The sequence below is a fragment of the Epinephelus moara genome, chromosome 23, assembly GCF_006386435.1.
Source record: "Epinephelus moara isolate mb chromosome 23, YSFRI_EMoa_1.0, whole genome shotgun sequence".
NCBI lineage: Eukaryota > Metazoa > Chordata > Actinopteri > Perciformes > Serranidae > Epinephelus > Epinephelus moara.
Window position 1 is genome coordinate 11,529,343 of NC_065528.1, and position 14,629 is coordinate 11,543,971.

Below are 14,629 nucleotides of genomic sequence, written 5' to 3' on the forward strand. Positions count from 1 at the left end.
GGAGCAGCTACATCTCAGGCTGAGGAAACGACTACAGTGTTTGTGCTCCGAAAATAACGCGATAGTGAATATTTCCCGCGCATGCGCAAAGGCATTGTTGATGACGGGCGAGCTTCGTTAGCCCTATGTGTTAACCGAGTAGATTGGTTGACTTCCGCTCGCTAACCTTCAACTTACCGCCGGACTTTAAGTCAGTACATTACACTACTGTTACCAATTCTTCATTATTCCACCATGCTACAGTTTCTGGTGAGTTTAACCTACGTTATCATGCATGACATCGACGTTTAGTAGGATGCGAAACTAGCCTAGCTAATGTTAACGTGTTAGCATAACTTGTCAAAACTCTTGAAATGTTTACTTTAACGTGTGTACACAAAGCTGAGCCACGATATAGCTAGCGGTTAAACATGTCACCTCGTTAAAGTCACTGAAATGATAGTTTATGTGAAACTTAGGTGATGCTAATGTAACATTAAGTCAGACATTTTGGCCTTAAATGACATGTCCTGTTTGTCTTCCAGGCTGGCTTTACCTTGGGGAATGTTGTCGGGATGTACCTGGCTCAAAACTATGATGTAAGTTTGTTATTTATAAACGTTCACAATTTAAAATCAATGAGTAAAGTGAAGTTGTCTACTTTTCATGACGAATCAATTGAAGTTATCCATCTGTACCGCGCCTTCGCCGGAGGAACTGAGGCTGTCCGGACAGTCGAAGCAGGAGCAATGACAGATGTTGCCATTTTTTTGGTGCACATTGTTATAACTAATTCAGTCAAATACAACTGTACTGCAGTAAATACCACCTTCATGAAGGTTATAATGGGAAGGTACTCCTCAATGGCAGTGACCCCCATGCCAGCAGGATAATGCATCATGCCACACAGCAAAAAGTGTTCAGGAATGGCCCCGAGGAAGGTGACAAAGAGCTCAAAGCATCGACCTCCAAAGTCCCCAGATCCCAATCTGATCGAGCATCTGTGGGATGTGCTGGTACCCCACCTCACAACCCACAGGACTCAACGGATTCACCATCAATGCCCCGGTGCCAGATATCACAGGACCCCCAAATGGTCCTGTGTCCATGCCTTAACAGGTCAGAGCTCATTCTGATCCGAGGTCCCCACCGTGGATCGGTGGTACCACTGGTACCGCTGTGTCCCAAAGATGCTCGATCAGAAGGTGATCTATCTGGGGAATATGGAGGCCAGGTGGACACCGTGAGGTCTTTGTCACATTCCTCGAGCCTTTCCTGAACAGTTTTTGCAGCATAGCATTGTGCATTGTCCTGCTGGGGGGCCACTGCTATTAGGGAGTTACATTGGCATGAGGGGGGATACTTAGTCTGTAACAGTGTTTGGGTGGGTGGTGCATGTCAAGTGGCATCCACATGAAAGGTTTCCCAGCAGAGCGTTACATTGTAACAAGATAATCAGTGTTAGTCACTTCATCTGACAGTAGTTTTAATGTTGTGGCTGATCAGTGTGAATATACACATTAGATTTATTATTAGAAACACCTCTCAGTATAATGAAATACATTTTTAAAGTTGAAGTTGCATCATAAACCGACCATTATAACCTTTGTGTAGAAATAGGACTTATTACAGAACTTTTACCAGACTGCAGTATTTTTAAGGTGTACCTAATAAACTGGTAACTGTATGTGTGCATCAGATTGCACTGACAGTACTGATTTTTCCTTTCTAGGTTCCCAACATAGCCAAAAAACTTGAAGACTTTAAGAAAGATGTTGAAGCGAAGAAGAAGCCCCCAGAGTGAGCCAAGTGGGACCATGTCGTGAACAAGAAGAGATGCACTCTGGAGACAAACTATTTATTTTACAGGGTTATGGTACAATGAGTGTACATTTGAGAAAAGGATTGAAAATGTAAAATATAAATGAAAATATTTACAGTGCCTGGAGCAGTATTTGTTTCCTCCCTTAGTTTTATAGGCATGTTCTCAATGTAGCCTATTTTTATAAGAGAAATTGTGCAAAGACTGGATTTAAAGAATATTATAACTGAGTGGTGGGATCACTTTAAGTCCAGTATCATGGCACTGTTGGCTGGCCTTTACAAGGATGCACTGTGGTGTTTTAACTTTATATTCATTATCTCCATATTAGGTGCATATTATGTTCTTTGAAGTGAATATAGTTGCTCTTTTGTTTTATTGCAGAGTTTGAAGTTTCCTTCACAACATTCAAATGTATCAATAACTGCCAAATTTTTTGACATTAGTGCAAACACCTCTGAATCATTCAGTTTACAATAAAATTGCTGTTCATGATTTTGAAAGTCTGTGCCTCATGAATGAAGTTAAGCTTTACAGTTTTGAGCTCCTGTATGAATTTGTGGAAGAAACAAAGAAAGAGACCCATATTTGCTGCATTGCACTCCAGCAGTCAAAACTTGATATACTTAGGTTGTGTAATTTCAATTGTGTCCATAAGATGGCGCCATTTGCAAAACATTTAAATGTAACTCATTACCAGAAAAAAGGAAAAATTCACTTTGGTTTGGCAAAAATAAATTGTATAATTTACTTTTTCTTCTTCCGTTTTGTTCCCTTCTTCTTTTTCTTCTTCTTGTTTGAATGTGGCCACCCAAAGCCTCTGAACTCCAGACAGTCCACTGCATTGTGGGAAATGTAGTAGACGTTCTCCATGGCTGCTGGGCTGAGGATGTCCACCTCTGTCTTGGTGGATTTGGCACTAGAGGACTTCTTTTTGGGTGTTTTTGGACTCCCAGTCTTCTTGGCGGGCCGAGAACTTTGGGACCTTGATTTCTTGATTTTGATGGGCTTTGAAGAAAACGCAAGGGGTTTAGACCATTTAGGTTCTTCTACTTAGACAAAATTGATTGGACCAGATAATCATGATGGTCTATCGACGCTACAGTTAACTTTTATAAAAAATACACTTTTTCATATTTGCTTAAACTCACTTCTTCCTGACAGTAGTATGGGAGACATAATCTATGGAAAAATCTAGTATTGCTTCTAATGGCATTACCACACATGAACAAAAACAGCCAATCAGTGGCAAAAAGCGATTCTTTTGTTAAAATAAAAGTCACCTACTGTAGCTTTAATGTTACGTATACTTTACCATGGTCAAAGATGTCAAGGTCACTTCCAATATGAGAGATTATTTGTCCATCTGTAAAATGAGATGCATGCACAGAATGCTATAATTAACAGTAGAACAGTATTTGTCAGATAAACAAGATAATTTAATGTCTACGTAATACACAAAGTGCTTTCTCAAAACACAACCACACAAATTAAAAATATAGAAGTATATCTTACCAGTTCTGGACTTGGCACTGTCGTAAGTGGCAACTGAATGGCTTCAGCCGGGACAGTGATACCCCATCTGTTTATGTCCTGTTGTCGTAGAAACAGTTCAGACTCGCTCATGAATGAAGGGGCTGGCCTCTCCAAGCCTGTAAATTCTTTTGTTGCATCCAAGACGCAGCTGGGCTTCAAATACAACACGAGATGAGCGCAAAGGTGCAAAAGCAAATCTGCTGTAAATAAAATAAAAGCCGACAAACAGCTCTCTCTGACTTATTTTATTTTTAGTGCAGTGGAATTCATCGCTTGTTAAGACAAAAAGCTTTTAAATTCTTTGGCAATTCTCACCAAATACTCCTGATTTAAAAAGCCCTTGCATTCACATTGTGAAAGTGTAGTTTTGACATCACTTGCGTTTAAATACATTCAGTGAGTGTAAAACAGCCGAATACCATGCAGAAGCTCTTGGATCTCTCAGTCATGCAAGACAAATAAATATTCACAACCATAACAAGTCACTGTGAGCGTAGGAAATCCAATATGGACCCAAGACACTTCTCAGTTGTGAGCGAGACACACAACCCAAAATAAAAATGCACTGTATACAAATTATATCTGACATCAAATTCAAGAATCAACCGTGTGCCAGTTTACTGCTCATACAGTAGTGTGGCATCAAGACAAGACCTTTCTATGGTTGCATTTCATAATTGTCAAAATAAGACTTGTAAAAATAGCGAGAAGCGCTTTCTATTCCAGCTTTAACAATGACGGAGGTTTGTGGATCACCTGCATAGAGCTTTTTTTTTCCCTTTGAAGGCAGAATTTGCTTTGAAGGAGCCTCCAGTGCAGCAACACAATAACACCTTTGTTTCCATGTAAACTGATAGTTATGATAAAGTGTCAGGTGGCAGCAGCACTTCAGCCTCACTTCAACCTCAGTATGTGCCCTGCTGATCTGTCTCTGAGAGATATAATACAAATCTTACCCAGTTTCAAGGTTGTTAACCCCGATTTCTCCCTAATAAATATTATCAAAATCACTTAGTGGCAGTGATGCAGACATTTGAACTGCAGAGCGTCATGCATGTAAGCACTTGATGGTGACAATAAAGGTTTAAAGGAGGTGCTAAGTAGCAGAGCTACTGTGTCGAGATGAGGTGGACTATCATGTGGATGATGCGGGAGCCGCGGGGGCAGCTGCACAGGTCCATGCTTGGGTTCCTGATTTTGTCCTCCAGCAGCTGGTCCAGCTCCCAGCGCAGCTCCTTCACCAGCTCAGCCACCTGAGCACACACACACATGAGCACACACACATTTACAGAGTTCATTTGCCTTATACAGTAATTTGGTGCATTTTCAGTTGTTTCAATGTTCTTTTATTGCTATTGTATTTAAGGAAGCTGAAGAGTTTTGATGTAGATAGGACAATCATGAGGATCAAGTTGGAAAAAGCTGTCAAGTTGTGCTGTAAGATCACTGGTGTTACTTTTAATAACCTACAGCATCTGTATGAAGAGAGGGTCACCTCTAAAGCTCGGTCCTCCCACCTAATCTTTGGGCTTGGAGGAAGGAATCAAGTTTTTTCAGGTAAAAAAACGTCCAATTGAAGTCACCAGTCATTGGTTAAAGTGACTGGTGACAAAGTCCAGTTGCAAGTCTGTTTTGTCATATTTTTATTTTGTCAAGTCATCAAATTTGTGACTCAAGTCATGTGACTCAAGTCCACACCTCTGCTATAAATACAATCTAAACAGTACATAAAGAATGTAAAATGCTATTTTGTTTATAATTATGCTAATTACTGTGATTTTATGTGACAATGTATGTATTTAGCATGACTTGTTTTCTTTGGAGTCCTTGAAAAATCCTGTTAAATCTTTTAAGCATATTGGAGAACTTTAGAAACAGTTTAATAATGTTCTAAGTCATGCTTATTTGTCAACAAAATATCTGCGTTTGTACTTTTTAAACTAAAAACGGTATGTGCAAGGACACTTTTAGAGATATTTTAAACGATTACGTCTCTGTGTTCTCTTATCTCTGACCTGATGAGAAGCGGCAGCAAATCGGATCCATCCGTCGTCCAGCGAGATAACAAACTCTCCCTTGTGCAGCTCCACGTTGACCTGTCCGCCTCCGAACAGCACCAGCGGGTAGACAGACACCATGCTGCAGTCCCTGATGAAGACGCGGCTCGTCTTCACCTTCTCGTGGTAAACCAGGTAGGGGCTGTTGTAGTGGCGAACCTGGGGCACAAAGAAGAGTCTCAGAGGGGCTTGTCACTCGAACCAGTTGCTGAATGCAGGACCACATCTTTTCTCTTTTATCTCACAGTGTAGTTGACAGACGACGGGTGCACGTGGACGCAGCCATCGTTCTTGGTCATGAAGCGGAGCTCGTTGGCTTTGGGCTGCATCTTCATCGCTCCTTTGCTGGTCATCTTGTAATTCCCCTGAGGAGCTCGGACCTGAGACAAAAGATCCAACACAGGAGTGTGAATGAAGCCAAACAGAGACAGGCATGACATAGTTTTATACTACATAATCGGAAAAAGACTCTGGAGAGAGTGTGTAGAGAGCATTTATATATACATACCTGGACCACGTTGGGATAGAGGGCAGCACAAAGCATGGCGGACATCAGCTTTATGTTGTCTGAGTTCAAGTTAGCCTGAAAAGAAATTAAATGTATCATTGTTTATCATTATAATCATATTGGAGCAACAAATAAAACACTAGCACTACAATGTGTGTGTGTGTGTGTGTGTGTGTTACCTCGGGGCCAGTTGCCTCCAGAACACCATCTGTGCCTTTAGAGCACATGCGCTCTATAACCCTGGCTCTCAGTCCCTCCTTGATGAAGCCAATGTCAGAGAGCAGCTCAGCAAACTGTCTCTTCAGACTTGCGATCTCCTGCACACGTCACCACAGACATTTATTAAGACACGTATGACATGGGAAAAGCTGTGGAAGAGAATGGATCAGAGCGCCTCAGACAGCACTGCCTCACCTGCAAGCCTCGCCAAGACAGAAAGTTCTCTCTGCAGTAAAGGTAGCCGGCCTGGTTGCCATTCTTTGCAGCACAGCACCATCCCTGCAAGTGACAGAAATCCATCACGTCTATCATTTGATCAGCTACGTCAACATGTACACATACATATATAGCTTTTTCCACAGAGAAAAGTGAAGTGAAAGAAAGTGAATCAGTGCCTTGTATGCTTGTAACAAAGCTAGATGGTCGCTACTGGCAACGGCAAAGGCCAGTTTCTTCTCATTGGCTTCTTCCCGGTGATCCCAGGGAGACACCTGGAACACAGACAGGGGACCAAGTACATAAAGTACTTCTATAGAGGACACTTTTTTTCTCTGTCTAAAAAAAATAAGCACAGATACTGAATCAGCTCTGTGATGCCAGGGAGAGACACATATGGTCTCCCAACAGTGCCGAGCACTTGCTTACAAATGGTGATTTGAAGGCCAGACTGGCTGCGATGGTGAGCGCTGGGTCGAGGCAGCGAAAGATGGCCCCGAACAGCATGAGTTTCCCAATGCGCACGTCAACGGGCAGGCAGGCCAGGTGGTAGCCCAGCGGGGTCAGTTTCTCATCTGCAGTCAGAGCTCCGAGGTCCTGTAGGCGCTGCTTGGCTGCGTCCAAGCTTCCCATAGCCGGGGGCTCGATGAGCCGGGAGAAGACAGACTCCAGCATCCGCTCGGCAAACACATCCAGGATTTTGATTCTGTAGCAGAGAGGGGGAAATGGTAAATATGAGCATGGGGATATAATGTGTTATCTGACATGGTGCTACAGGAAGATCCTCTACTGGACAAAGCCCAGCCCAATAATCCCAGTAAACCAGTTTCCCCTCCACTTCTAAGCATAAATCCCAACATCCATGTCATACATAAACCTCTGTTATTTGCATTTACAGAGACAACAGAGCAGTTTGGCACTGTGCAAAGAGCAAACAGATGGATCTACCGGAGGCAGAGCTGCTCCAGAGGCACTCTCTGGATCTCAGGCAGCTGTTGCTCAGCCAGCTGGTGTTGGAAGCAGTGGCTGGTGAAGAGGTGGAAGCAGACCCCCGAGGCCACTCGACCTGCTCGACCCTTCCTCTGCAGAGCGTTGGCACGAGAAACCCACGAGTCCTCCAGGCTCTCCATGCTTTTAGTCGCATCATACCTAAGAATATAACCAAGAAGAAATGAGAAATGTGGATTCTAAAATAAAACTCTATCCTAGTACTCCCTGAATTAAAGCAGATTCTTAAATGTGTGTATGTTTGATTGTGTGTGGCAACAAAAATGTGGTAAAATTCACAACCATTATTTTCTAAAATGCAAAAATGTACACAGTGTTTATCCTGCATAACATCTGTTATCTTTAGATAAACATGAGGTTACCTTTTCTCCTTCATTTTGCCAGAGTCAATGACATATACCACGTCGTCGATGGTTACAGAGGTCTCTGCGATGTTGGTGGAGATGATAATCTTTGTGACACCCTCTGGGGGCCGGCTGAAAACTGCCTGCTGCTCCTCATTGGACAAGGTTGAGTGGAGTGGGTACACCTCACATCTAATGAGGGGGAATACATACGCATTAAGTATTTGACCAGTAGAGTGTTCACCCATTTAATAATAACCATCTGGTAAAAAAAAAAGTTACATCCCAATACCACAGACAATACATTTTGTACAATACTATAATAATGAATCTGTAACATAAAACATACATTATTTTATCCACATGTATTAACAGCATCAGGAATTCCCTGTCTTTGGATGCAAATTATAAAAAGTAATAAAAAGAAACTTGATTCCAGGACCTTCATCAGTGGGATGAAGAGCATGAAGCTGGAAACGTCACCTCGGTGGAAATTCAATTAAATATCTATGGGATCACAGTCTAGTGTGCAGACCTTGTTTTTCCATCATAATTCCAATTTTGGCCACCCTCTAATGATATGATTTTCTTCCCACAATCTACCAACTCTTTAAGGGTCCCGTGTGGGGGATTTAGCATCATCTAGTGGTGAGGTTGCAGACTGCAACCAACTGACACTTCGCCCGCAAGCCGAGCGTGTAGGAGAGTGGCCTCATTTTAGTTCATGGGCCTTATTCAGCCATATTTGATCTCAGGTGGGTCGGACCAATAACACCACTGTAGAATAACCTCAAAAATAATAACAACCTTCAAATTTTTCATTTTCTTTTAGTGTAAAGTACAAGTACATTTTAAAAACATGTATCTATTTAATAACAGATTATGAACAGCCTGAGATATCTTAAAATAAAAGTGCAATTTCAACATTATGTCTCAGTTTTTCCACATTCAGTCAGTCTACGACTCGCTGTCGGTACATTTCCATACGTTTCCACTCTTTTGCAGTAATGCTGGCATCACCACACCAAACTAAATGGGAAGCTATCGACGAAGCAGCTTAAGTTCTGCCTCACAAACAAACATGAAAACAACATGTTGGAATCGGTGGAAGACCTGCTCCATATAAAGATATAAACAGCTCATTCTAAGGTAACAAATACAACAATTCTTACTTTCAGGTGATTATACAGAAATGTAAACATAGTTATAAATATTTATAACTTGAAAAACTTGAAAAATTTCAATAAGACAAGTTTTTGGTAGAAATAAAGCACACATGAAAAAATTGCATCGGTGAAAATCCTGTGGTCAGCTAAGGACTGCATGGTCTCCATTTGGGGGATTTATAGGGATTAATGAACTCACATTTGCCCCAGGAAAGAGAGAAAATAAGATAAAAAAAAAAACAGAGTATGAATTTAAACCTTCATTAACACTACCAACAGCAAGGACTGAACGACTTTATACACAGACCTTTTTGCGCCTCTGTTGTTGAACATTCTGTTGGACCTGAGCTGCTCGTAAAGCATCTTGATCTCAGCCAGGCCTGGCATAAACACAAGCACTGCACCTGGACACCAAAACCCAAAGGTTACACTAACAAAGTCCACACTGACACATCCAAAGAGTGTTGAATTCACCTCAACTGGAGTACACATGGGTGATTATTACCTGGAGGGTAGTCATGTTTTCCATCCACAATCCACTCCAGCAGGTTCTCCACCAGGTCCATGTTGATCTTGTCCAGATCCATGGCAGCCATAGTCTTCACCACAGACTTCTTAGCATCTGCATCAACAGCAAAACAAAGTGTAATATTAATGCACTAACAGGCAGCAACAAATTATCTGGATAAGAAGATCTTTAAGAACCCATAAAAACAAATCAGTTCAGTTTTTGAAACACGTTCGTAACTCACCTTTGTATCTGATGGTGAGATCCTGCAGGCTGAGCTGCTGGTCTGGAATGGAGTCTTTGACAAAGTCCTTCTTACAGAAAGACATGAAGTTCCACATGTCGTCGCCCAAGTCGTCCACCATGTCCCTCGGGTCTCCTTTGCTCCCTCGTCCACTTGTGGAAGACTGATTCTGTTTCCCTGAGCGCATGTAGGGGCTGCCATCCTCAATGACGTAGCTGGGAAAATAAAGAAAATTGACTTGACGGTGCAAGAAACGAATCCTTACATATTTAATAAAACAAAAATTAAAAATATTCATCAGTAGCGATTGATTAAATATTTTCTGGGTGAAGGAGGATGTACTTACTGGGTTTTAGCGATGGCATCTTCAAGGAAAAACTGGTCGACGGGAAAAGTGCGGCCTAAAATGAAAATGATTCACTTAGTGGAGGGAAAACAATCTATGGAATGAGGTGCCTATCATGTATGACAGAGTCACACTGGCTACCTACCTGGTATGTGGACAGTGGGGCAGTTGTAATAATACTCAGAGAAGAGGTTGGCATTAAGTGTGGCACTCATCAGAATGACCTTCAGGTCCGGTCTCTGCATTATTAGGTCTTTTAACACCAACAGCAAGAAGTCACTAACAAAGAGAAGACAGAAGATTTACCTTATTTAGCGAAACAATGCATGAAGGAGAGTGTACATGCAAACTTTCTGCACCATGAACAAGTGATCCGCATGATCTCACCTCTCCTCCGTTCGCTCGTGCACCTCATCCACAATAACATGTGTGACGCCTTTCAGGTCTGCTTCGCCCTCCAGTCTCCTCAGCAACACGCCCGTGGTGCAGTACAGCAGTCTGGTGGAAGACGACTGACAAAAGAGAGCACTCAGTGATTAAAGAGCTACATATACTTAACAAATATGTTGCACATGAGTCCTTAATGCTGCATACTAGATGTCCATATAAAATGTGCCCTTACCCTAACACTCTCCAGACGGATCTGATAGCCCACTGAGTGTCCCAGACTCTCTGCACGCTCCTGTGCCACTCTCTGGGCCACAGAGATGGCAGAGATGCGGCGTGGCTGAGTACAGATGATGTTGACCACCTGCTCCGCTGGACCGTCTAATGAGGAATCCAGAATGAACTGAGGGATCTGAGTGGTCTTACCACACCTGTACAAGAGTATCGGAAAATAAACATTAAAAGGGACAGTTCACCCCAAAATAAAAAATACATATTTTCAATGTTATCTGTAGTGCTATTTATCAGTCTAGATTGCTTTGGTGTGAGTTGCAGAGTGTTGGAGATATCAGCTGTACAGATGTCTGCCTTCTCTCTAATATAATGGAACTAGATGACACTCAGCTTGGTGGTAAAATGTGGATTTAGTCACCTTATAATCACTTCAAATTGTGCTGAGGACCAGAATCTAGCACCACAGTCAATTTACAATACATGAAACCACTTCAAATTTTCCATTCACCATTGTCTTTCATAAGTATCATTTCCCCCTTTTAAATCTCTGGGAATGCCAACACTTCATGCAGCCCTGTGTGACTCACCCAGTCATCCCGCTGACAACCAGCACCTGACACTGGCCTAGCAGTTCGAGGATGTTTTCTTTTTCTTGCCAAGCCGGCAGTTTCCTCCTCTGCTCCAACATGGACCTGAACCGCCCGGAAGACTGTTTGAACAGAGGGATGGAAGAACAGCAATTTATTAAATTACATGCATCACATTGGAGAGAATGTCAAGTAAGATATAAATGTGAAGAGATCAGTCTTCTTTTACCGGTTTCTTCTTAAACTCTCTGCACAGCTTGCCATTTTCTTTCAGCAGGTTGTCTATCTTCGGGTTGTGCTTATTCACCATCCTCTTCCTCAGACTGACGTAACTCTCACTTTCGACTGGAACAGCCTCGTCCTCGTCGTCTTCGTCCCTTTCATCTGGAGACTCTGCCTCTTCTGCCTCTTTCACTTTGAAATAGAGGTGGGATTCAACTTATATAAGCATAAATACTAAAATCTATGTGGTGAAAATAGAGATAATAATATAAATAATATGAAGTAAATAATGACTCACAATCTGCAGGTCTCTGGTTGGTAGGTAGAGCAGTCCTTTTGCTGTTACTACTCCTGTTTTCCTCAGAGGCATTGCTCCTCACATTCTTACTCTTTGCCACAGCAAGAGAGGGTGGAGGAGGTGCCACAACAGGCGGGGGCGTGCTGTATTTGTGATGAGTGACAGCCAGCAGTCTCTTCATGGTAGTTTCATCCTCACATAAGGTGATCAGAGTGTAAACAACAGGCTCGTTGCTCGACGCAGCAGCCAACGCTTCTCCATACAATCTCTCAGTCACACTGAGCCTCCCTGCGGCTCCGACAGACTCATCGGTGGTGCTGAAGGCAACTATTGGTGCCTGAAACGGGTAACGGTTTCCTTTGGGGAAACGGATCTCTAGTTCATACTCAGGAGGAGAAGCGCTGCTGAAGCCAGGCTGGCTAGGGCTGTTCGGGTCTGGGGAACTGGCCCCAGATCTCCCTGTAGTGACGAGCTGGTGCTTAAACTTGCATTTGTCCCCAAACCGGCAGCCCTGCCCTCTCAAGTAGAATCGGCAGACATCACGGGTGTTAACAGCACCTCTGCCCCCACGACTCCCGCCTTGCCTGCCATTCTTAGCAACATTGTCTGAGAGAAATGAGAGGTCGAGGGTTACTGTCCAGACTGCGTTAGCAATGCGCTCGCTGAAGCGCTCCCCGTAAATGGCACATAGAGCTAGAGATTCCTCCTGCCTCTGGCTCAGACACTCATCCATAGGCACCCCCTCAAGGCCATCAGGAGAAAGTGCTTTCTGGCCGTAGCGCTCACTGAAAACCTGCTGGAGGAGCTGTTCCAAAGTGGCCCCGAATTCCCCTCCACCAGACTCCAATGCCTGTTTGCCACGCTCCCTGTCAAACCCATACCTTTAAAAAGGAGAGGAGAAAACAAAAGGTTAGCAAACAACATAAATATTCATCTAACTGGCTTTATATCAAATGCAGGACAAATGTCAGCTCCAAAATAAACAAATCTGTACATCACCTGCAGAGTTTTCCTATGGCAAATAAGGAGATGATGGGTTCAGGGGTGGGCCGTTCATCATCAGACTCTGTCTCATATGCTGGGCTCTCTGCCCTCTCCACAGGGTCGTCATTAGTGGCCCAAAACTGGCCATCCTCGCGGTGGTCCAACTCATCAACTTCCACCTCATCCTCTTCTCCCCCAGAATAGTCTGAACCAGATTCACTGGCAGAGCAGGATGATAAAAACATCTCTTAATTGAAACATTTCCTAGCATTACATTTATACTCTTCACACAGAAAAAGGGCATCTAGAATGTGATTGGTATATTTAGTAGATGTTCTTACTCATATGGCTCATCAATGTCCTGGGACTGCAGATTCCGCAGCAGCTCCTTGAGTTGTTCTTGGTTCTCATTAGTCATGAAGATCCTCTGCAAGGGCATGCTGCTCATCTCCAGCTTGATGCCGTCACCTGTCTTTGGGCTTGGTCTTGTCCTTGCCAGGGACCTTGGGAGAGCTTTGCCACTGCTCTTCCCACTGCCTCTGCCATCCCTGTCACGATCTCTACCTCCCCGTCCTCGACCTCCATCCCTGCCACCGCGGCTGCTGCTGCTGCTGCCTCGTCCCTTGCCAGGTCTGGAGGCAAAGCCAGGTAAACAGAGAGAGACAGAGGAACAGGAGAGATTAGGGTGATAGAGGACGTCAGCAGAAAATGAGCAAACTGTGAAAAAATTTAAATGTGATAATGAATTCCTTTGCTGTGAATGCATACCTGCTGGGATGAGAGGGTCCAAAATCAAGGGAGAAATCATCACCGTCATCCCAGCAACCGGCTCCTCCTTTCCTACTTCCACCTCCACCTCCACCTCCGCCGCCTCCTCCACCACCTCCTCTCGGCTTGTTAAATTTCCCCCCTCCTCTGTTTGGCTTCCCACCTCTTCTCCTTGCATTCATTTCTCTGTTAAAACACACATAAACAGTTTCATCACAGGGAATATATTTAAAGCAGTCTAGCTTCAGAGTATCACCATCAACACATCATGGTCTGCCTAAAATACACAGCTATGATCCCACAGTATACTCACATTCAATTAATGTCCTTTCATAGCAGCAAACAATCTGTGAAGAGAGACACAAAACACATATAGTAGTTTGAATAAATCCTCGCAGCCCTGCGAGTAGTAATCCTGGATACACCAGAGAGAGCTTCTAGTTGCGGACCCGGGCAGCGCAGACAGCCACTGTACATCCACTGCAGCGCACAGAGTCGCACATAGCTGTGGGGTGGCTCATTGTGGCACTTCAGTTCAAGTGCGAGCAATGAGATGGTGGCTGACACACACTGCGCTGGTGGCTACAATTATGCAATCAATGCGTACAGACTTAACAACCCAACCAGGGCGATGACCATTTAACTGAACTCCGCGCCTCACTGTCTGACAATGTATTTTATTAGCAAGTTACAAAGAAACAGGGTATAACTGGTATCGATAAAGTGGTGTCTTGCAGTGTGGCAAGTCAGTCAGTAAAGTGTATAAAGCTTCGGCTAGCTAACATGCTAACCGCTAGCACTTCTGATATAACAAGCTAACGCTAGCGGAAAGAAGCTTTCTCACATGTCAACTCGAGAGGTTTAAATGATTAAGAATGCCTTGACTACATATGAAAGTATACCAGAAACGATAAAGTACAAAAGTACTTAAAAAACTAAACTTTCAAAACAAGTATTGACAAACCATAGCGAGCTGTTCCAACCACCGGTAGCCTGCATCTCCTCCATTGGCCGAAACTCAGAGTTCAAAGTTCATTTCCGGTGTCCGGTAACGTTTTAAGTTACTTAATGTAAAAGTATTATTTAGAAAATGTCTGTAGGCTGTTAAAGGCGATATATATATGATTAAACTACTGTAACTGTATTTTTAAAAAACAAAACACTTTTTAGAAGCTAACGTTAGGTCTGTACTAAAT

General features: G+C 43.2%; 3 protein-coding genes across 3 annotated transcripts; 1 reads left to right on the plus strand and 2 right to left on the minus strand.

Moving 5' to 3' along the window:
- The first annotated feature begins 78 nt into the window (after nucleotides 1-78).
- On the plus strand, nucleotides 79-2,296 carry stmp1 (short transmembrane mitochondrial protein 1). Its single transcript, XM_050036160.1, has 3 exons — nucleotides 79-249; nucleotides 525-578; nucleotides 1,712-2,296. The coding sequence occupies exons 1-3, from the start codon at nucleotides 235-237 to the stop codon at nucleotides 1,781-1,783; spliced, it is 141 nt and encodes a 46-aa protein (XP_049892117.1). The 5' UTR covers nucleotides 79-234; the 3' UTR covers nucleotides 1,784-2,296.
- Nucleotides 1,837-3,433, minus strand: LOC126384833 (small lysine-rich protein 1). Its single transcript, XM_050036159.1, has 3 exons — nucleotides 3,317-3,433; nucleotides 3,117-3,167; nucleotides 1,837-2,809 (listed from the first exon to the last, which is right to left on the minus strand). Exons 2-3 carry the CDS (start codon nucleotides 3,117-3,119, stop codon nucleotides 2,549-2,551), a joined length of 264 nt encoding a protein of 87 aa, XP_049892116.1. The 5' UTR covers nucleotides 3,120-3,167; nucleotides 3,317-3,433; the 3' UTR covers nucleotides 1,837-2,548.
- Nucleotides 3,434-3,567: 134 nt separating this feature from the next.
- On the minus strand, nucleotides 3,568-14,424 carry dhx57 (DEAH (Asp-Glu-Ala-Asp/His) box polypeptide 57). The gene is made up of 25 exons (XM_050036158.1): nucleotides 14,398-14,424; nucleotides 13,747-13,780; nucleotides 13,434-13,619; nucleotides 13,007-13,297; nucleotides 12,681-12,884; nucleotides 11,682-12,562; nucleotides 11,391-11,575; nucleotides 11,162-11,283; nucleotides 10,576-10,771; nucleotides 10,341-10,465; nucleotides 10,099-10,232; nucleotides 9,954-10,008; nucleotides 9,608-9,822; nucleotides 9,361-9,477; nucleotides 9,163-9,259; nucleotides 7,708-7,881; nucleotides 7,286-7,486; nucleotides 6,767-7,043; nucleotides 6,517-6,612; nucleotides 6,317-6,400; nucleotides 6,082-6,219; nucleotides 5,903-5,977; nucleotides 5,640-5,774; nucleotides 5,353-5,553; nucleotides 3,568-4,590 (listed from the first exon to the last, which is right to left on the minus strand). The coding sequence occupies exons 3-25, from the start codon at nucleotides 13,613-13,615 to the stop codon at nucleotides 4,447-4,449; spliced, it is 4,329 nt and encodes a 1,442-aa protein (XP_049892115.1). The 5' UTR covers nucleotides 13,616-13,619; nucleotides 13,747-13,780; nucleotides 14,398-14,424; the 3' UTR covers nucleotides 3,568-4,446.
- Between the last annotated feature and the right edge of the window lie 205 nt (nucleotides 14,425-14,629).

Bases quoted from the DNA above. Each gene is read 5' to 3' on its own strand.
- dhx57 (XM_050036158.1), bottom strand. From the start codon at position 13,615: ATGAATGCAAGGAGAAGAGGTGGGAAGCCAAACAGAGGAGGGGGGAAA. The intron at 7,487-7,707 runs GTAACCTCATGT...TTATATTCTTAG, and splicing joins GGCAAAATGAAGGAGAAAAG to GTATGATGCGACTAAAAGCA. The intron at 4,591-5,352 runs GTCAGAGATAAG...GTGTGTGCTCAG, and splicing joins TTGCTGCCGCTTCTCATCAG to GTGGCTGAGCTGGTGAAGGA.
- stmp1 (XM_050036160.1), top strand. The intron at 579-1,711 runs GTAAGTTTGTTA...TTTCCTTTCTAG, and splicing joins ACCTGGCTCAAAACTATGAT to GTTCCCAACATAGCCAAAAA.